The sequence below is a fragment of the Gymnodraco acuticeps genome, unplaced genomic scaffold (genome assembly GCF_902827175.1).
Source record: "Gymnodraco acuticeps unplaced genomic scaffold, fGymAcu1.1, whole genome shotgun sequence".
NCBI lineage: Eukaryota > Metazoa > Chordata > Actinopteri > Perciformes > Bathydraconidae > Gymnodraco > Gymnodraco acuticeps.
In genome coordinates, this window is record NW_022990501.1 from 238,985 (window position 1) to 261,836 (window position 22,852).

General features: G+C 41.9%; 1 protein-coding gene across 2 annotated transcripts; it reads left to right on the forward strand.

Moving 5' to 3' along the window:
- Positions 1-392: 392 nt before the first annotated feature.
- Positions 393-22,852, forward strand: slc8a4a (solute carrier family 8 member 4a). 2 transcript variants are annotated; one of them, XM_034226658.1, is made up of 9 exons: positions 393-1,128; positions 1,303-1,515; positions 3,617-4,964; positions 5,678-6,192; positions 14,221-14,327; positions 15,408-15,526; positions 17,951-18,050; positions 19,291-19,563; positions 21,209-22,852. In XM_034226658.1, exons 3-9 carry the CDS (start codon positions 3,642-3,644, stop codon positions 21,586-21,588), a joined length of 2,817 nt encoding a protein of 938 aa, XP_034082549.1. In that variant the 5' UTR covers positions 393-1,128; positions 1,303-1,515; positions 3,617-3,641; the 3' UTR covers positions 21,589-22,852. The 2 variants fall into 2 exon arrangements, with proteins under 2 accessions (XP_034082549.1, XP_034082548.1); XM_034226657.1 differs by having other exon boundaries at positions 394-1,128; positions 1,440-1,515.

Consider the following 22,852-nt stretch of genomic DNA (forward strand, 5'->3'; position numbering starts at 1 on the left):
ATCAGTGTGGCTTGTCTCACTATCGACTTTTAGCCTCTTTAATCTCTCTCACTTTTTTCTTCCAACTCAAGTTTGGTTTGTTTTTTCCTTACCCTAACTTATAGAGTAAGATTGCATCATGATTTCAGGGTTAAGGACACAATAATAAGTGAATAGTTTAATTGCCCACTACGTGTTTGTGTATTAACATCCAGACAGAAACCCATAGCAGACAGCAGCAACATCTGGGATGTACTGAGCATTGAACAGGACTATCAGACTAAGACCCTCAGCAGATCTATCTGTGATGATGGCTGTCTGATAACGGCAATGAGCATTTAGGAGTGAAATTGCCATTTGTCCTGGACTCCTGATGCGCAGTCAGGAGGACCAGCCGTGCGTGTAGCGCTGTTCCTGAACGTCTCCTCCCCTGTTTCTGCAGTGTTACAGCTTTGCTTTCTTGCTCATCGTTTCTTGTGCCAATGCTGCCCTCCGTAAGAGTAAGACAATACTTCCATCTGCATAACACCACACTCCTCTCCTCTCTGCCACCATCCTTCTGCTTGATATCCATCTTGTCCTGATCCGTTTGTGTGGTTTTGCGTCCTCTCAATCCGTCACCATTCATTCACGCCTACACTCACGCTCAGACAGAAAAGCAAGGGAATTTTTCCACTCAGTTTATTTTACGGAGAAAAAACACACCTTAAAAGCCTTTTTTAAACAAATTGATAGTTTAGAAGAATTTCTGACTGATAGAAGAAGCGGGACGGATCAAGACAGACTGTCATTTCATTTATTATTTTACGCATCAACATTCGCACGTAGCCTGGAGAGGAAAAAGCTGAGAACGCATTGTGTTTTCTGAAAGAATGACTTAGCTTTGTGGACGGTGTCGCCGCGTTGAAGCGAGGGGAATTGAATAACTAATCCAACAGTGTTAAGTTTGCTGAGGTAGGCTGTCAGGGAAATAAATAGCGAAGAAGCACCGTGGAAAGATACACGCGTCATTTCCAAGACACCAGCGCAACAAGCCAACACCATTACACCAGCCTGCTGCGTGGATGGCACACTGGGTGTCTTCTTCTCTTGAGCTGGTGCAGAGCAGCCTCGCGGAGACCAGGGTCCAGCTGAAATTCGGGGCTTTCTGTGAGTATCCATGTGATTGCTGTGCGCACCAAATGGACCAGTCTATTTGTCCATTGTCCACAGCGAACTGACGGAATTATTTTCTGTAATCTCCAATAATATAGTTGTTTTAGAACCCATGTGCAATTTAAGATTTTTGCAACAGTGATGTCTTTTTTTGTATTTCTGCTGCAGTTGCTGAATCTACTCTGTCATCTCTTCTCGTTTTCTTAAAACTCTCTAACGTGGAATCCTCTCCGGCTATAGTTTTCATGGTGATTATGAAACTCTCTGCACAATGTGTTCATTACAGATAACCTGTCTTCCCACAGAGCGATATGAAAGATAAGTTCCTTTCCTGAGGCCATAACTTCCACTCTGAGCTGACTCACAGAAAACTGCACCTCGGTGAGTAATTACATTTCTTGCAATATAAAAAATAGGACCCATTTTAACCTAAAGTATACTCCTGCATGAGCACCTTGTCTTTTTCTCTTTTATGCTGGGCCCTAAAGCTCATAGCATGCAAACACCTATACATGGCGTATGTCTTTTTTAGTTTAGATACGGTGTGTGTTCAACACCAGGTCTCATATTGTCTGCTAACAGTTTGATTTTTCTGTTCACGCATTGTTTACTCTTTATTTTCCTTCTGCTTGTTTGTGTTTATGACTTTTCATTCCCAAGACAAAAGCAATGACATTTATGAGGAGTCTCATTACAAATTGAAACTGCCACCATTTGAAGAGGGGAAAAAAGTCTCACAAAACGAGTGGCAGCATCAAAGTGTAACTCATTAAGAACAAGTGTTTACTTGCTAACCTGAGACCTCTTCTCACCAAACAGGAACACGTTTGAGGACTCCATTTAAATGGAGGCACTTTTATTTATACATTTGGGGGATTTTTTTTATTATTAAAGGTTGAAGGAGTCACTTAATGAATTGGAAAAGTGACATCTTGCTGGGTGTGTCAGTGGTATAACTGTTCAACTGATGTTGTTATAAAGGAAAATGTTGTTTAATATCAGCGATGCAGAGAATTGAAGTCCAAAAGGGGTTAGTAAGGTGAAAGCCATCCAGCTTGGTGGCGATGATGCATACATCCTGCATTCTTCAGGGACAGAGTATCTCTACATGTCTTTACATTGTTAGCTGGTTGGCACCTGGTGATTCATAGAGGAATATATGTCACTGACCTGTGTATGGCACCACTAGACCACATTCAAAATGTAGACACATTTGTCTCTATAGTACTGTGGATACAAAAAATGTTATTCCTTCCTTCCCACCAGTTGGAGAGCTTGCTTTTACCATAGAAACGTCACCCACTCAAAATTTGTGCAAGGTTGTCTGCCAGACGAATGCAGGATTATATTAAATGATAGGAAGGAATCAATGATATCTCTGTGTACTCTTCGTCTCATTTATTTATTGATTTTTGTTGAATAAGGATGTATCATCGGGGCCGAGGGTCACATGTTGCCTGTGCCGATGTGTTTTGCTGTCCATGGTGCTGATCCTGCTGACGTCTCACTCCGTTTCAACAGCAGACATGTGTTGCACAAAGCTGTTGCTGCACAAACACAATATGTTTGTCGTTTATTAACAAGGTGACAACAAAATTGACAACTCGTTGTCTACATCTGTGCTGCGTGGCTTCACCCTGAAATGTATCCTTGATGGAAAACGTGCACCCCTGTTATGCAGGTCAGAGTGGAGATTGCAGCTTTTCTCAGCTGCATATCAATGAGAGCAGGTGGCGTACATGAAGCATTGTCAAACCTCTTCTACTGGGTTGGCAACCTATTTTTGAGATGGAGGTGGTCTTGACATTTTAATTAGGAAGCATTAGATTACATTCTTTAGCTGTTTTTTTCTCTCTGTTCACATTGATGCAGATGCTAATCCTCTGGACGGTATTGATCTGCTAGTGATTGCCACACTGCTGCCAAGAAAGCCACTCTGAACTGATCTTAAATTGTCCCCTGACAGTGTAAATCGCTTAAGTAAAATGCAAAAAAGGGTGTTAGGTAGCTTTAGCATTAGACAGTATAACACGCCAGAGTTGAGGGGCATGCTTCACCTCCTTTAAATCATTTGATATCTTTATCTCGGCTGCCTCAAAACAACATCGCTTTTCTTTTTTTACTTTCAGCGAGGGTTATTTTTGGACTCCCCTCTACCTCGACAATACAAAGTGGACTGAGTCACTTTATCTCTCAGTACTCCAGATGCAGAGGGGCATATTTCTAATGCTGCTTAGCGCAGAATGACCATTATATGTGTGGAAATTGGACTGGGTAGTTCAATACCAATGACTCAATGATTTGTAGTTGCCAATATTTCTGGCTTTCCAAACTCGGACCAACGGAAATGCTGGATCCCACGTTTGCACACAAACAAGTATGACTGTGAGCACTTCTGTGATGGTATTTCTGAACCCTGATGATGAGCGACCCAATGAATGTGATTACCTCAACGCAACATTCTTGTTCTTCTATCTTTCAGGGACTCCAAGCATCATCACGCGGCCATGTTTCTGAACAAGCGTATCCTCACTCCATGCATGTTCATGTCCTTGCTGCTGGTTCTGCTCCCAGGAGTCACTCGTGTCTCCCAGGGCAGTGCCAGCCTTGAAGATACTGACGTCGCAGCAGGCAACTGCTCCAGCACTGAAAACTGCACAGATGGCGTTGTGCTGCCCATGTGGAACCCCACAAACCCCGCGGTGGGGGACAAGGTGGCACGCGCCATAGTTTACTTTGCAGCCCTCATATACATGTTCCTGGGCATGTCCATCATCGCAGACCGCTTCATGTCTTCCATCGAGGTCATAACCTCCCAAGAGAAGGAGATCACCATCAAGAAGCCCAACGGTGAGACGACCACGACCACTGTACGCATCTGGAACGAGACGGTATCCAACCTGACTCTGATGGCGCTGGGCTCATCTGCACCAGAGATCCTTCTGTCCCTCATTGAAGTGGTCGGCCATAACTTCGAGGCTGGATCTCTGGGGCCCAGCACCATTGTGGGCAGCGCTGCGTTCAACATGTTCATTATCATCGCCATCTGTGTGCACGTGGTGCCCGAAAATGAAGTCCGGAAGGTAAAGCACCTGCGGGTGTTTTTCGTCACTGCTTCCTGGAGCGTGTTCGCCTACATCTGGCTGTATATCATCCTGTCTGTGGTCTCCCCGGGAGAGGTGGAGGTGTGGGAGGCTGTCCTTACCTTCCTCTTCTTCCCCATCTGTGTGCTCCAAGCCTGGATCGCAGACCGCCGCCTTCTCTTCTACAAGTACGTCCATAAGCGTTATCGTGCTGATAAGACCCGAGGCATTATCATCGAGTCGGAAGGAGACGCCATGTTTACTAAAATGGACTTGGAGATGGACGGCCCGGGTGGGAACTCCCACACTCACCCCAAAGAGGCGCTGGATGGGATGCTGGAGGGCGTGGAGGAAGGTGGAGGGAGCGCGGAGCAGGATCAGGAAGAAGAGGCCCGACGGGACATGGCTCGCAATCTGAAAGATTTAAAACAAAGGCACCCGGAGAAAGACATGGAGCAGCTGATCGAGATGGCCAACTACCAAGTGCTGGTGCAACAACATAAGAGCCGGGCCTTCTATCGCATCCAAGCCACGCGCATGATGATTGGAGCGGGGAACATCTTGAAGAAGCACGCCGCCGACCAGGCCAGGAAGGTGGTGAGCTGTCATGAGGCCAGTGGGCAGGAGGAAGACCCCAACACCATCTACCTGCAGTTTGACTCCGATCACTACCAGTGCTTCGAGAACTGCGGCTCTCTGAAGCTGTCAGTCACTCGGCACGGAGGAGAGAGTGGCTGCACTGTGAAGGTAAGAAGACATTATGACAAATATAGCAAATGGTCAATTTGAGGGAAATACTTCATGTGAATCAGGTAAAGAAAAATACTTTAAACTTTGCGAGTTCATTATTTGCATTAAAACAATTAAAAGAATTGTTTTAATGGAAATAATGAACTCGCAAAGTTTAAAGTTTAAATAACAGGTTTAAATATGCAAATTAGGCAGTATTTAGAAAATAATTTTGGATCTCCTTTTATCACTAAATAAATAAACATTTTGTGTTTTTAACCAATGTTTTAAAACCTTAGGACTAAAAATAGGAGTGAGAGTGGATAGTTTGGTACGTAAGTGTTACTGAAGTGGAGATTTCTGACTCACAAATAAATGATTTTGATAAATGTTTTGTAAAAATCCATGAATACACTCCATTTTGCAAGAACCTTTAAAGCAATCTTTTTCATGATTAATTAAAGGGTTTAAAAAAATGTGCGTGAAGTAACATTAGGTACATTTAGGATTACATCTACAGACACATAGACAAAGGGAAATAAGCACCTAACTTAGTTTGGATGTTTTGGAAGTCTGAAAGCAACATGTCATGGAAGCCAAAAAAAGCCCCAAATCTCAAAACTGACCAGTGCATGAAAAACTGTATGTGGAGGACTTCAAATGTAATGGATTGCTTGAGGGATAACATAGATTAATAATTCATATTTAATGAAGCTTCTTCCTTTGCTCAGGTGGACTACCGTACGGAGGATGCGACCGCCAACGCCGGCTCAGACTACGAGTTTGCCGAGGGCACTCTGGTCTTCAAGCCTGGCGAGACCACCAAAGAGTTCACCGTCGGTGTCATTGATGATGATATTTTTGAAGAAGATGAGCATTTCTATGTGCGCCTGAGTAATCCACGTATCGTGCACCGGGCTGAGGTCTCTGTCCTGGAGCCAAACTCCATCACCTCCAGCAACAGCACAGGAGGGATCTCCAACGCCCCCCCCAAGGCCGCCCTGGGCACCGCCAGCACCGCCACGGTCACCATTTACGATGACGACCACGCCGGCATCTTCACCTTCGAGAATATGTCCATGAGGATCAGCGAGAGCGTGGGTAACATGCAGGTGAAGGTCCACCGGACGTCCGGGGCCAGGGGGAAGGTGGCGGTGCCCTACCGCACCGTCGAGGGCACCGCCAAGGCCGGCGAAGACTACGAGGACGTGTCCGGCAAGCTGGAGTTTCAGAACGATGAGACCATGTGAGTTTTTCCTTCTTTTATGTGATGTCTAGTTTTTGCTTCTAATCACTTGATCAAACATCACAGCCCACACGTTGGCGGTTTAAAGAGTTCTGCTGGATTACTGTAAATGATCTATTCTGGTGAAGCATTAAAGTGGCTATTCATATGCGTCATTGATACGTTGGCTCTGAGAACTTTAGATCTTCCAGAGGGATGATGTGGGAGGATATAATTGTGCGGCAGATAACGGAACAATGTGGCTGACGTAAAGGAAGGAGTGAGGGAACAGCTTTCTATGAATGAGTTGACACGCAGCCCTGTGGGATTTGGCTAGATGTTACACACTCAGAAAACAAAAGGAAGTGTATGGCAGCGACAGAGAAGGGGGAAAGAAAATCAGGCAGTTGACTGAACAGCAGCGGGGAGGGGATGAAGGGTTGAGCAGATACGGAAACAGGTGCATTCAGTGAAACCTGTGAGATAGTTTCATGGATGCCGCAGCAGAGAGGCAGATAAGAAAGGCTGCAGAAAGAGGGGTGAAAGTCCGATGTTTTTCCAGCTTTCCCTCGAACATTGCACGGAAGGTTTGGTTGAATGACGAGAGCACTTGTGGTGTTTGTTTTACGACGCGATGTGCATAGCCTTGCAATTATCCACGGCAGTTATTTTTGATTTGATCCCCAAAAAAGAAAGCGCTCTTAAAGCTCATCACGTCGACATGATTCAGAACACAGAGCACTAAACAAAGGAATGAAAATGTGTCAGATGAATCCGTTTGTGTGAGGAGGATTTCAGGGCCCGTGTGTAGGCGTATTGTGTAGGTCGGCTGAGTGGGAGGAGAGGCAGGTGAACACAGCGTGTCAAAGAGACTGCAGATCTCCCTATTTGTCTTTTTTGCCTCGCAGTGCAGGTGTGATTTTAATATATTCCTCTGTTTGCACATTATTCTGCATGTTTGCTTGCTTGAAGTGCGCTTGTCTGTGTGCATTTTTAAGAGTGCATGTCTGCGCGCCGCATCCACTTTAAACCCACATCAAACAGAATGTCGCTCCAGAGGGGAACTCAAAAGAGCTTCTTGAGCATCCGGAGCAATTAAAGCGTGTGAAGAGGGGTTCAAGGAGTCCACAAAGTTCTCAACAGAGCGCGGGCGGCTACAGAAGCTGCAGTTAATGAGACAGTTGAGTATACCGTCGTGAAATGAGAGGCTGCATTCAAACGGAGCATTAGCTGAAATCCTCACCTACTGAGCCAAGACTCTGTTCATCTGTCTGTAGCGAGCCGACAGTGACACAAGCATCTACGCACTTCATATGTATCTGGAGTCATGCCTCTCTCAGCAGTCACTGTGTAGCAGGAGAGGAAGGACCGTGGAGAGCTGGATCACTTATACGAGAAAGCCGATGAAAAGAGAACACAACAGCAACAGGAAACGCCAAAGCTGTGCTGAGCTACTCCTGTGCTCCTTTGAATAGCAAACAAGGACTTAAGGGGGAATTCAGGGGTTCTGTGGTCAACGTTAATAAGGTTCGACTAAGATCTTGAGTCACACTTGCCGGTCCAGATGGGTCAAATCACAGCAGCTTATCTGTTAAGCCATGGTGTAGTTTTAATCCAAGACACCTGTTGTCAGACGGTAAGAGAGAGGAAAGCTATATTTTCCACATGAAGGTATCAAAGCTGGTGTAGAAGGTACTGGAGGCAATTCACCCTGTTGAACAGATTTTAAGTCTATGGACAGTAATGCATGTTGTGCCTGCTTTATGCTCCTCGGATGCTCCAGTCACACTGAATTTTTTATGAGGTTGTTTAATTTGAAACGTTCTGTCAGTCCTGTTAAAAGATGCAGCGGAAAATAGTCAACGTCATTTCGAGGTAGTTCTTCTACGTATCTATGCGCGTGACCTTGTGCACATGCTCTATGCATAATGTGCTTACCGCTCAGCCGTCTGACAAAGTTCATCCTTCAAACAAAGCTTACACAAATGTTTCCCTGGAGCACTCGGGGCAAAGAGCTCACACTCGGCAGCGGGCCTCAAGGCAGCTAGTGTGTGTGTGTGTGTGTGTGTGTGTGTGTGTGTGTGTGTGTGTGTGTGTGTGTGTGTGTGTGTGTGTGTGTGTGTGTGTGTGTGTGTGTGTGTGTGTTACAGCTATGTGTGTCTTTGTGTACATCTGCTATCCCGGTCGATGTTTGAGCGCGCAGAAGGAGCAGAAGAGGCAGGTTTTAAGCTTTTGACTCAGAGCCAGGAGGAACGGTTTTAAATCCAACTGTGCAGATAAATAACAATTTAACATCTAAATTCTGCACTGCAGTAAATAGATTATGATGTACGAACACAAGCATCTGAGCCAAGGTAAACAGGCTGACATAGAGTACTGTTTTACATTCCCTGTTTATGGATTAGAGGAAGATCTGCGCAGACCCTTTGATGGCTGTGTGTAGTTTCCTCTTGTATCTGTTTTTTCGTTAGCGCCTCAAAATGTGAGGCTCTACACACTAGTTGAGGCTGAGGTGGATAACGGGGGCAGTTACATAAGCAAAAATGAAAGAGATGCAAGGAGATCACTTTCTCAAAAGGAGAATCAATAGCGTGATGTTCTTTCTTTCTCACGCCTAATGCAGTCAGGATCAATGATATGAGGAACTTCATGACACAAATGGATAAAAGCAGACGCCGCAGAGTCAGGGTTGGCTAATGTTTACGCATTTGGAAAAGTGCTTTCTCTGGGGAATCATCAAGGAAGAAGAAAAGCATTGCTCCATTTAAGCAGCACTGATAGGCTTCCTTTTGTTAAACATTCACTCTCATATTGAATGCTCACATGTTGGAAAAAAATTACATTGCAACATTTTCTCGTTCGGCTGCCATTTTCCAAATATCATTAGAGTTACTTTTAATAAAATGTATTCCTTTACAATTACTAGTTACCTGTGGAAACATTTAATCTAATCTTACTGTAGTATCACATTATAAAAGTTCTGTCAGACAACTCACCTGTTTCTTTAATATGTTTATTAGAAGCAGCATAGTTTGAGTTTGGTGTCTAGGCTCGGGCCTCCACAGATTTACAGAGAACATAGAGTGATGATTAGATAACTATCCCCCCGAGCCTACAGGTGGAAGCTGGGTAGTGGGGGGGCCGGCGAGCAGCAGTAACAGCAATGTGTTTGGTTGGTTGTAAGAGGGACGAGGAGCGTCACGTGTTAATGTATCATTGGTGCTGGAGTTGACTGCCTGAACTAGCTCACAGGCTCCGCCCCATTAAAACTTGTTAAGCCCCGAGCCTGTTTTTCAGGTCTCAGGCTCGAAAATGACATTCCCAGAACAAATGACCATATCTTCCCTTCTAAATGGGTTAAATTAATAATCTTTTTTCTCAAAGCAAGGTTACACCTGTGAGTTGGATGTAGAAGTGTCAGAATCAATAAAGATGTTTTTATTTTAAAGTAAATTCAGATTGAACACAGTAAAACAAATTAAATTATTGTGTCCGTCCAAAAAAAAAAAAATTACTTATAGTGAAAACCACCCTTGAATGATGGGATGGTAGACTAAAAGCTTTAGGAATCCAAAGTACAACATATAATAAGTACCCTGTATCAAGATTGATGCAAAACAAGTGAAAGTTGACCTTTTTAGAGAGATTTAGCACAAAAAAAACACTTCTGGGGTCATTTGGGTGGATTTTCCATATCTCTGGCCCCCCTTGGTCGATTTTGCTGATTGACATCTTTTTCTAACCGTCAGAGCCAATGGAATCGAGGGGAACTCCCACATACTCCTTATTTGGTAATGTGTGTGTGTGAGACTGCCGCATAGCCAAGACCGGAAGCTGCAGCCACTCTGGTGGCTACCATTAGCAGCTAACTTTTACTCTCCGATTTTTACATAAAAATGGAATTATGGATTATAAATTTAAAAAATGTTTACCCAGAAACATTATCAACCTATGGATCAACCGATTCAGCCGCGTTTTTTCTCATTTTAATGCCATTGAACAAGTCTTTTGATCAGATTGACAGCTACGGTGAGACGATCTCCCTTAAAAGCTACATAAAGGTACGTGTTGTGATGTCTGTGTTTGCTTCCCCTGTCAAGAGTTCGGATCACTCAGTGATGATATATATACCTAAATAATCTGTGGAACCTCAGCTTTAATCGGATATCTTGTATGTGCAGCTACGATAAGTAATAAGGGTACTTTTATCTTGAGTTCTGTGCCAAAGTGCGTTAGCATTTTTCGCTCAGGGGTCATTTAGATGCTTCTTATGAGACTTATGTTTTGTTTTGGTAAAAATGGTTTGTATCGTCAGTTAGCTGAGATTATTCCCGTTAATCTGGTATAACACATTAATAGGTTCTTAAATATTAAGATCCCCTGAGACACAGTGTCGTGAAAAAAAAAAAAAGTACCCGCCGGCGGGGACCTTGGGGCTTAACAGAAACCTGATTACTTTACATTACTTTTGGATTCCCTCAATATCAATGCAATGCAAACAAAGACATGCCTCAATACTTACATTATGGGACATCAGAACAAAAATTGAAAAAGAACATATTATCTTTAAAAATGTGTTTTTTGTTGAAAAACCTGCTTTTTAACAATCATATTCAGACGGTAAAAGTAAAGTTTAAAAAGTCAAACATTAAATCTAAGCAAACGTAAAATGTTGGTTTTAGTTTAAAGGGGCCCTTTTGAGCTTTTTGGGGTTGTCCCTTTCCTGTAGTGTTTGTGTGCATGTAGATGGTCTGCAAAGGCTACAATCCCAAATGTCCCTCCAGAGGGAGTTTATAGTGCTCCAATTTGCATGCTGAGCTTGCATGTCACTAGCAACAAATACAAAAAACACATAAATCACACTCATTAGGTTATAACAGTGCATGCGAAACAATCTCTTGTACTGTATCTGCTGTGGATATGAGAAAAACACATTTCATCATCGTGCTGCAGCCTTATGTTCATATCTACCGTACTATGCAGTGTTTCTGGAGCTGATCGAGCACCAGTTTTTTGCTCAAGGACACATCAGCAAGATAGACACATGCTGATACAGTGACACATTGGTTTGATCCATGATTCTCCAACTGAATGGCAGTGCCCCGTTCAGTCAGGGGTATTCGACATACTGTCATGCATTTATGCATTCACTCATTCTCCCTACAGGCTTAGTTTTTGTCAGGCTCTCAGGAGGGCTGGAGCCCATCCCAGCGTGGAGACTGCAGAAGGCAGAGATACTATAGGGTGAACATAGAAGCGTAGAATCTGTTACTCCCATACCTACAGGCAATTCAGAGTCTCCAGTCCTCATAACTTACATGTGTGTATATGTCTTTGGTTGTGGGAGGAAACTGGAGCACCCTTATCCAACCAACGCAATGTGAGGGAGAGGGAAACTCCCAAAAAAAGACTAACAGCTGCTGCAGTCTCAATCACAAATCAATGCACTGTATTCCTCTATAGTTAACCTTCATTTACCAGGATAATCCAGCAAATTAATATACAGATACCATTTTGACAGACAATAGGCTGTTAAGAAATGTGAGAAAGGAAATTCAAAGTCAAAAGTTGATGGAACTTATAAAAAGAGCAGATGTTCCCCTCTCAGAAGAGATTATGGGTGTTTCAGGGAATCAGAGATCGATCAGAGAATGCAGTCGTGGCGTCCTTCACATATGTGTTTGACAGACTCGATAGCAAGGAATGTTATTGATTTTGGATTCTCAGAAACTTTCCCAGGAATAGAGCCGGTGGGTAGAGATGATAAACTGTAAAATGTGATATCATGCAGAAAGTGAGGGATTTACTGTCTGGATACAATCCTACTGTGACTGTTGTAATGAGAGGTAAGACCTGCAGAGATATGCAGCTCAGGACAATTCATGGTGCTATTTTCACTGTTAACCTGATTCCCACACCATTCAGAAACTGAAAGAGTTACAGTTACAGTAGTTACAGGAACCTCATTAATTCCTCACCAAATGTCAATGGACAGAAAGATATTTTTGGAATGATTCTAACTTGCTGAGATGGCAAGGTGTGGCTTTACAGTGAGTTACATGCTGGAACCATTTATGTTCACCGTTAGCAGCCTTGATGATATGCTAAGCTAACAAGAGCAGCTCTGGCTTAATGTTTAGACTACAGACAGCAGGATGGCATGAACCGCCCTTCTTATCTCTCAGCAAGAAATCCATATTTCCCAAATGTTGAACAATTCTTTCAACTAGCTTACTAGCCGATCAGCTATTAGCTAGATAATTGGTTCGTTGGTAGTCTTGCAAGGCCAGTTCTCAAGAGAGTTACAAAGGATGCCACATGGACTTCCTTTAATTTACTTTAGAAATATGTTGTGTATATCCCATTACATTTAGAGCTCTAATGGGTAGTAGAACTTTTGTTAAATAGTTCAGTATCTTGATTGTCCAATTCCAATGAGTCTCATTGAGCGCTGGCATATTTATAATGTATTCTTGATTATTCAGTTTACTGTACAGTGTTCACTTTGTACATGTATTGGCAGTACACATGAACATAATACTATGTGTATGTTTTCTTTTGGGGTTGTTTCATTAAACCAGAATGTTTTAATTGGCTTTATTTCAAGGTTCAAGGCTTGTATTAGTCATACGTACATACAGTGTAGTTATGACGATGAAAACCTTAGGTCCCAGGCTCCAACAACAGTGCTACACAATTATATTAAACTATTTAAACAAATAAAAGAAACTGTGAGACTTATTCATCAAACTAATCATACCTTAATCTCCTTTTACTTTTTTGGAATCTGTAGTTACTTTTGATTGGATAACATTTGGTTTTGGTATCATTACCCACATTTGTTTTCTGAAGTTAGAGCAAAAACTCAGGCACAGGTTACGATTTAAATTGTTCCTGATCCCATCCTTCATATCTAGATTGTATTTGAGTGAGAGGTGTGCAAAATGTAAATGTGTTATTTTCCCTGCCAGTTATATGTCCTGCGCAGCTTCATAAACTAAAGCGGGATACACGGTATCTGCCCAAAGTGTGATGTAAGATACAAAAGGATGAATACAGTCCCTGGCAGGTGAAACACTACATTTTAGTTGATGACCTTTAAACTTACTGTGTCCCTGTACATATTGCTTTTAAAAATAACATATTGTGTAAAAGAAACTCTTTCATTTCCTTGGTAAGGACTGCAGGCGATACTGCGATTCCCTTTGCTCCCACTGGTATGACTACCCTTGACATTAGACAGCTGATGACGTATCGTTCGTGTTTAAAAGAAACTTATTCTCTATTGCAAGCAAACAGCTCTTCTTTCTACCGTGCTGTCGAATCCTGAGTGCACATGAGTAGACAGAAATAGACCGCCACCCACATATCATTAGGGAGATGGAGGGAGAGGGAGAGAAAGACTCGCTGTGACAGAGTGGGAGAATGAAGTGGGGCTGCGGCTGAATATGTCGGTCACAGTTTGACACCCTCACTCACATGTTTTTGGTAGCACTCGCATTTAAAGGCAAAAGCTGTATTTTGTAAACACGTCTTAAGAGCTTGTGTGATCCTGCATGGATTCCCAGATAGGACGAGCTTGATTTCCATAGAGAACAAGATAATAATTCAATTTCCAATGACTTATAATAACTGGATGTGTGTGGGAGAGGTGTGGGCTATCTCACTTTATTCCTCTAGTGCTCTAATGGGATTAATGGTGTAGAAGGCGTCCGCCCTCTTGTGGGGTGCTAGGGGAACAATAAAAGATGATTTTGTGTTGTACATGGTGTTCCGTACTACAGGACTTTTGTTGGAAAAATCTCAGGCTTCCGTGTTCTTATCTAACATCTCTGTTTCATGATTCACTGTGTAGGCAGTTTACCTCTTGGCTACACTCTTTGTTTTTGTACAAAAGCATGTAGCAATACTGGATGCCTGGGATCTATTTTTGATTAAATATATTGCAGGTTAATGTATGTTGACAGCGTTGTGTATTTCCTAAATAATGCTAATCAATTCACTTGTTGGCTCCATTCTTTCCTTGTTCCTTGACCCCTCTGCTTACAGGAAGCTGCTGAATGTGAAGGTCATCGATGACGAGGAGTACGAGAAGAACAAGACTTTCACTATTGTGTTGGAGGAGCCCATCCTGCTGGATGTGGGAAAGAGACACGGTGAGCTGAGGACACATGCAGCCGCAGAGAGATTTTCATTATTATTTTATGGCTCGAGATATATTTTAATTTGGATCCTCCCTCGTTAATATTTTATTTAGTCTCTTACTGGAGCCGTTGACATGCATTAATACAAATTCCTCATGACTCTGGGGAAACTCTTAAGGTCTAAGGTGTGATCTCTTTTGTCCCTTAGTTTTATGATTGAGCACTTGTGTTTAAATTGTTGAACTGTTAAATAGCCTGGGTAGAAGGTATTACATTTCTGCATTTAAATGCCAAAAAACAAATACTACAATGAACAATGAGATAACAGTAACCGGGGGAAGCTTACTGTAAACACAAAATCCCACGACACCACTCTAGTTGGCAACACCACAATTGTGTTATTGCTTTTATTGAGAGCCCTTTTTGCAGCAGAACAATTATTCAGCGTTTAAAATAATGATATCAGGATTCGAGCTAAAAGGGACAAGTACGACCTAATAATATTTTTTTCATGTGTTGAATTATCTGACAATATTGCAAAATACGTGATAGGCTAAGGGGCGGGACATCTTTAAGCGATTTACCAATCACAGCAGAGCCAGCCAGCTAACCAATCCGAGCAGACTGGGCTCTGGTTTCAGACAGAGGGTGAAAAGAGGTGCTGCAGCACAGGCCGTATGAGAAAAAAAAGAAGCTTTTTGAACATTAAAGCATGGAGACATGTCACAGTAGAGGCAGAAAACACAATAATGAATCTGAAAAAGAGGATAACAGTGCTCCTTTAATGATTAGCTTACCCCCTACCCACCCAACTCATGTCAACACAATGACGTAAATTAAACTTGTTTAGGTCATGCAATACTTACAAATAAAGCATTGTTAGAAATAATCAACATAGACAATATCGAAAAAATCTTTTTTATACCTGAAATCAATTAGACAAGCAAATGGTTAATTATACTTCATTATCAAACAGTTCACATTGTAGATGGGTTTCCTTATCAGTAGATATGTTGTCTTATTAAGTAGCAGATCCCCTGTGTGGGAAATAACGACTCATAGTTGACACACTTTTCTCACACTGTGCCGCAGGAGACACCAACGATAACAAGACAGGCGCGGGACCGGAGGACGTGTCAAAGATGGGCTGCCCCATCCTGGGCGAGCACACCAAGCTGGAGGTGGTGATTGAGGAGTCCTATGAATTCAAGGTAACTCAAAATAAACAGCTATTTGCTTCAGAGTGGCCCTCAGCCATCACATTAATGATTGTGTACTTGTCTCAAGCTGCTGTAGGCTGATGAATGCCAATATTTAGTTTCTTCTTAAATGATTTACCGTATACTGAGTACCCATTACAGCCGGGTTTTTTTATATTAGAAGAAGCTGTCACAACCTTTAAATCCTTTAACTATTTTACAGACACTGTGCCAACTCATTAACAAACATGACATCTAAAGAAATCTCTTTTAATCACCATGAGCGCTTAATCCATCCTGACCTTATTCAGTTTTTGCTCATTTGTGTGATTTTGTTAGAGCTGGGGGTATAACACATTAATGATTTTATTTTTGAAGCAACCTCAATTATGTCATAATATTTAGAATATGACATTTAAGGATTCATATGTAATCTTTTTTTAATTATTTGTGATGTGCATGTAACTAATGGGTCTGCAAGTAGATTCTGTCACTTATAATTTCATCCAACTTGAAAAGTCAAATAAGTTGAGAAAAGTGTATAATTTAACTGTAATGCAGCATTTAAAGGGGTCAAAATTGGTTTTGAAATGGACTGCCATAAAGTGTGGGGTTGTACGTGCCTGGGTAAAGAGAACCATTAAATAAAAATGGATGCAACAGAGGCTGAGATATATAAAAAATCTATGTATCCTACATTTCCCACAACGCAACTTGCTTATGTCTGCTAAATGTCCATGGTTGTGTTCGAAATCTCACACTAACGTACTAAATACTCCAATACGTATATTCATCAACTACGTTTTCCATTCCCGGCACACTGAAGGAAACTAAAGGAAAACATCTTCCCTGCATCACATGATGGTTACAGGTCCAAGCTAACATTGAATGAAAACAATTAATCGCACATTTAAATCAACATTTCCTCTTCCGAACAGTTAAATATTTTTCCGTATTGCTTTTTTTTTTAAACAATGTTTAAGTGGCCCTAGTATGCCTCTTGGGGGTATCCCTTTCCTGTAGTCTGTTACATAGGTCTTTGTGAACGTAAATGGTCTGCAAAGGCTAAAATCCCAAAGTCCCCTCCAGAAGGAGTTTCTCTCCCACACACTTCCCCCCCGCCCCCTGCCTGAAAAGCCTCGATTATAATTCTTCTGACCAATCACACCAGAGCCAGCCAGCTAACCATTCAGAGCAGACCGGGCTCTGGTTTCTGCTGCAACACAGGCAGTATGAGGAAAAATAAAGACCTTTTTGAACATTAATGTTGTGCCTGTAGTGATGGGGTGTATACCCATGGAATCTGTGGAATCTCAGCTTTCAGTGTTGTTTGTGCAGAAAGTATGAATTATAAATGATCGTTTTTGTGAGTTATGAGCAGAAATAGCAATTGCCCGTTTTTGCCATGGGCTCATTTAGAGGCTTCTTGTGAGACTTGTTTTTCGAAAAACATTTTTTTTTTTCGTATCGTCAGTTAGCCAAGTTTCCTCCGGTCAGATGGGTATGGAATATTAATAGTTTCATGAATGACACTTCAGATATAGCACTGTTGCTACATATATAGCATTTTCGGACCCAAGCTCGGGTCCGTGGGACTTAAGAGGTTAAAGTTAACGTTTCACAGTAAAGGCACAAAATACAAATATGAACCTGAACATGTGCATAATAGGGCCCCTTTAAGTATTAAAGCCACCCGCCTCGTAGTCCACCATTGGCCAGTTTAAAAAGCCAAAATGCATTTCCAGGGCAGCTGGAATTTCAGATAATCTCACGTCACATACTCAGAATTACTTGCCAATCTAGTATTCATTTGGTCATTTCTCGATAGACAAAAACCGAATACTGTGCAGTCAAAAGGCATTAAATTGTTTCAGTCATAGTAAGAATAGCATATATAGTATGTTAGTAGGCAATTTCAACAGAGCGTCCTTCATACTGCACGCCTTCATTTTGCAGCCTTTCTTTCACGAACTCCTTCTCTCCAAACTCGAACTGACATAACCCTAATGACATCACTATGACATCCTCTGTATTATTGTAGCCTTGCACGCTTCTGTCAGGTACATTTCCGAAGGTTTTCTGTTGTCATATTTTTGAAAATTAAAACAATCTGCATGTGTAGAATTGGTGTTTTGCCGCTTTAAGCTGGAACATTATCCTGCATTTATTCTCAGAGCTCCAGTTGTGTGCGCTGATACTAACGGCTTTACATTCTGCAGAGCAGCTTTATGCTGGCAATGTGCATTTTTGCTGAGGGATTGTGGGCTTCCCTGCATCTGTTTTAGTGACTCACAGTGCACCACAGAGGGAACAGTAACACGGTTATTTGCACCTTAATTCATCACATTGGACTCCCTAGTCTCATAGGCAATGTTAGGATTATATTGATACTGTGCATCACGTCCTTTTGCTTTCTTTCTTTGTGGCCGTCTGCAGAGCACAGTGGACAAGCTGATAAAGAAGACGAACCTGGCTCTGGTGGTGGGGAGCAGCAGCTGGAGGGAGCAGTTTGTTAGTGCTGTCACTGTCAGTGCAGGTGAGTCGCAGCGCGGTGAGATGTCTCCTCTGTTTGTGCCTCTGTGAGCACCTGTGGAAGATGAAGTCTGCAGGATCTGCTTCTCACCGACCTCACTTCAGTTTCTTTCTATGCTTTAGATACTTCTTTGTTTGAATCTATAATGCTACAGTTTGACATTAGCTCAGTTTAGAATCCTGGTTTAACATGAAAAAGCTTACAACACAAAAGCCTGCTTTATTTCCATGCCTATGATGCACCCTTTAAATCCAGACGGTTCATACAAAATACATGATGTGCTGATTTTACGAATGGCTCACCATAAAAAACGAATCTGTCCAGCTCTGCCCGGACAACTATTGGCTCAGAAGGAATTATGCAGATGTACTGTATGGTGTGGTGCACTAGTGCACAAAGCATTTGAGCTAAAAGCTGACTATGACACCAGAGATGTGTCTTCCTGTTAATACGCTCTTTAATATCAGGTTCACTTAGATTTGCATGCTGAGTGCATATATAAATAGAAAGTATGCTGCCTGCCTATACGTATGTCTCAAGAACTGAGTCGCGGCTATATTTACAGATTTAATGCAGAGAGTTGAAAAGGTTAGCTCCCACACAATCGTCGGATGGCTTGAATGTGAAGGGGGGGGGGGGGGGGGGGTTGGGTATCGTCTTGGTTAGATTTGACTGTAAGACACGTATTTTAAGTTTAACTAAATCATGAAACCTGAAACTATTTGCTCCATCATGATTTAATATCAATTTCCGACATGAGATTTAAGGTCACTGCTATTTCAAGGTTTTCTATCATTTGGCTTGTTTGTTATTACATTTTGTTCTGACAGTTATTACAGCATAACATCCACAATTACTTTATATATTATTTTTTTCAATTTTCCTTCAGATTTGGCCATTTTTGCACACTTACCCCATCATTTAAATACTTGCAATGTTCCTATTTCTGCAAAAAACACTGCAGAGACTGTAAAAAAACATAAATCCTAACATAAAAAATACACATATTCTTTCATTGGAAAGGAATTTAAAGGGTTAAAACTCTGAAAAGGAATGCATATTGGATAGTGATAATCAGGACTTAAATTGGTTACAAGATTGTTATCTTTTGAGGATATTAGAGAATATATTCTCTGGTCTGATTCAGTTTTCTATACTGAGGGATGAAGACCGCAACAGCAGCATGCAAACGCAGGGAGTAAATATTTTGCAAGCCTTCATGCATCTTATCTGTGTCTGCCAGGTAACGACGACGAGGAAGACAGCGGGGAGGAGCGCCTGCCGTCCTGCTTTGACTACATTATGCACTTCCTGACAGTTTTCTGGAAAGTCCTCTTCGCTTTTGTCCCCCCCACTGAGTACTGGAATGGCTGGGCGTGTTTCTTTGTGTCCATTTCCCTCATCGGCGTCCTGACAGCTGTGACCGGAGACCTGGCCTGTCACTTCGGCTGCACCGTCGGGCTCAAGGACTCGGTCACCGCCGTGGTGTTTGTGGCCCTCGGCACCTCTGTACCAGGTGGGCGTCTGTGGTGTCTGTCCACTCTGACAGGGGACTTGTCCTTGGTTACCTCTGTGTTTAGTGCGTGCTGTAGACTTGTGTAACCTGTGCCACAATGTGCTGTCAGAATCATTCTCTCCTGAGCTCTTGTCTGAAACAAGCTGTAAACAAAGAAAAAGACTGTTTCCCTTGTTCTCTCCGTGCCGACTAATTGCATTTCCATGTCACCACGTCTTAAACACTGACACAGAGGCACGCAGGAGACCGGCTTTAAAAACGAATTGTTTTTCCAGTTTAATGTGAAGAAAATACTGATAAATGTTGTACAAGGGGGGGGTTTAAGTAATTTGTGGTAAACAAAACATTTAATGCTCCACAGATCAGTCAGAAGCCATTTGTATGTACACGTTTTACCCATGTGTCAAAAAATACTTTTAGCTGGGTAACATCGTCTTTGTCTTTTTGACTGCAACTAAATGTATTAACAACTTAAAGGAATGGTTTGACATTATATGCTTGTTAACTCTCTGGCAAAGACTTTAATGAGAAGATCCATACCACTCGTGTCTGAACTATAAATATGAAGCTACATCCAGGAGACAGTTAATATAGCTTAGCAGCAAGACTGAAAACAGCTCACCTGGTTCTGTAGAAAGGAAAAGGATATACCTATAGCAGCACATTTAAAGCTCACTACTTGGCCTGTTGCATCCCGCTCATTTAATCTGTGACCTGAGTGTCATTCCATTGTCAGCACGCTGCTTCACCTTTCTCCCGGGAGCAAGCAAAAAAATTAAAGTTAGTTGTCTATGACATCCCCAGCTTAACTAAGCCGACCATCTGCTGGACAAGATACAAGAGTTATAATCAATATTCATCTCACTCCCCTCCAGAAAGCACATTTCTCAATATGTTGAACTTTTACATTTGTAACTTGCTGCAGACTGGGTGGAGTTTCAACATCCAACGATCTGTCTTTTATTATCTTATTTTATTCTCTATCTTAATCCTTCTTAACAACAATCATTACTTTTTTTTAGTACATCAGTGTTTCTTAGGGTCAAAAACACTAAACTCACAACTTAAAATGAAAGCGTTTAGTTTATTTAATAAAAGAGCACATGTTCAATGTGAAAAGTGACAGTAGATTAGTTGCAATTTGGTTCCAAATAAAAACAAAAAAATAATTAAAAAATATATATATATTATTTATTTTATCTTATTTTTTAAACACCTTGAATTGCAGGGGGGGCGCGGGGCTCCGTTGGTGGGGCGCAGCGCCCCTCCAAGACAATGGTAGGGGAAACACTGCAAAGATTTTCCACAACCTAGCAACGTAAAACATATTCATGGTCTCTAACTTTAAAGCATTAATATATTATTAGTTATTTATAAAAAAGAAGCCATGGGGCCGCGAAGTGATAGGAGTTAAGAGACCAATCAAAAATACATTTCTTTTTACTACCTATAAAAAATGATCTAAAAGGTTTTTTATAATAAAGTTTACTATGTAATTGCCTGCTACCCTTACAGGACCAACTGTCATTTGTGGTTCTAAAGTCCCTGGTCAGAGTGCTCACACTGATCTCTATTACTAGCTCATTTGAATGAATCCTTTTCCTTTTCTTTTGATGCCTAAACTATACCTACATTTCTGTTACAGATACATTTGCGAGTAAAACGGCTGCCATCCAGGACCAATACGCTGACGCCTCCATCGGCAACGTGACGGGCAGCAACGCCGTCAACGTGTTCCTGGGTATCGGGGTGGCGTGGACCATCGCCGCTGTTTACTGGAAGTCCAAAGGCAAGGTGTTCAAGGTGGACCCGGGCTCGCTGGCCTTCTCCGTCACCGTGTTCACCGTCATGGCGCTGGTGTGTGTGGTGGTGCTGGTCTACCGCCGGCGTCCCAGCGTGGCGGGCGGAGAGCTCGGGGGCCCACGGACACCCAAGCTCCTCACCTTCTTCCTCTTCCTCTCCCTCTGGTTCATCTACATCCTGTTGTCCTCCCTGGAGGCTTACTGCCATGTGCCTGGCTTCTGAGGTGGAGGGAAACACAGAGCGCCTCCTCTCCTTGTTTCTACAGTCTACTGAACGTGTTTACTCTCGGTTTTTGTCTATTTTCACAGATGTTTATAACTCTTTGTATCATTAGTTATTATTGATACCGTGCAATAGGCTATTTGATTGACTTTGAATCTTTGGACTTTGGAACTTTGCTATGCTGTTAAGTATAGATTTAGCCACTGAAATTAAAAACACTATACATTGGATATTGATCCAATCATTGCTTTCAGCATTAACGGCATCCAACCTTCTGTCGCTTAAAACTTCTGCCATCGTGTCCTCTCTCTGTGTGGACAATTATTTTAGTTTGTAGTGTTGAGAAAGCACAAGATTTAAGCAGTATTTTGAAAGGTGTTGTAAAGTGAATTGAAGGAAAGTGCATGGAATGACATTTTAATGACATTTGCTTGAAAGGAAAGATATTACTGAGGCTGGAGTGAGGTATTTGTGTGTTGATATTTATTACTCAATCTATACATTAATTACTCATTGTGTATCATCAAAAAGATGAACATTGTGCGTGGGAGTTTTGTGAATGGATAGGTGTGTTTAATTTTGCACGTTATCAGATTAAGAGCTTCTTGGTAATCTTATTTAAAGTACTGTATGTAATATTTTGACATGATGTGATGATGTGTTACTGTGAATCACTGCTGTGTCACAACCTTTTCACTGCTCGCCAGGGTAAAAATGCCTTCTTTTTAGTTACAACATACATCGACCTGGAGCAGAGTGCCCGCTTTAAATTGTACTATGAAGTATACATTATTTGAGCATTGTGTGCTGTGTGTGTGTGTGTGCTGTGTGTGTGTGCGTGCACTTCTGCTTTCCAGCACAAATTGGCGAAGGCATGGCACAATTTCCTTATTGACAAAGTGCTGTCTGCGTACAGAGAGGCGAAGGACACCTGTTTTCTTGAACTTTTTTTAACATCACTTTTAGAATGAAGCACAGCCACGAAAGGGGTCACTTTCCAGATGAGAATAGGAATAGTTATTAAGCCCTAATCTTAGCACAATCCTCTGAGATGAAAATGTGCCCAAACACATGTACAGTTTTTTGTTTTTCGCACAGCGGTTGATATTGAAATTTGTTTTTATTTACTCTCGGATCAGTAGAGCCGTATTTATTGTAACAGTATTATGGTAAAGGTATTTATATGACCAATTTCAGTTGTATTGATATGCACGTTTAATGTACAAAAAGTGGAAATAAATGTTGCTCATTTATAACGCTGTAA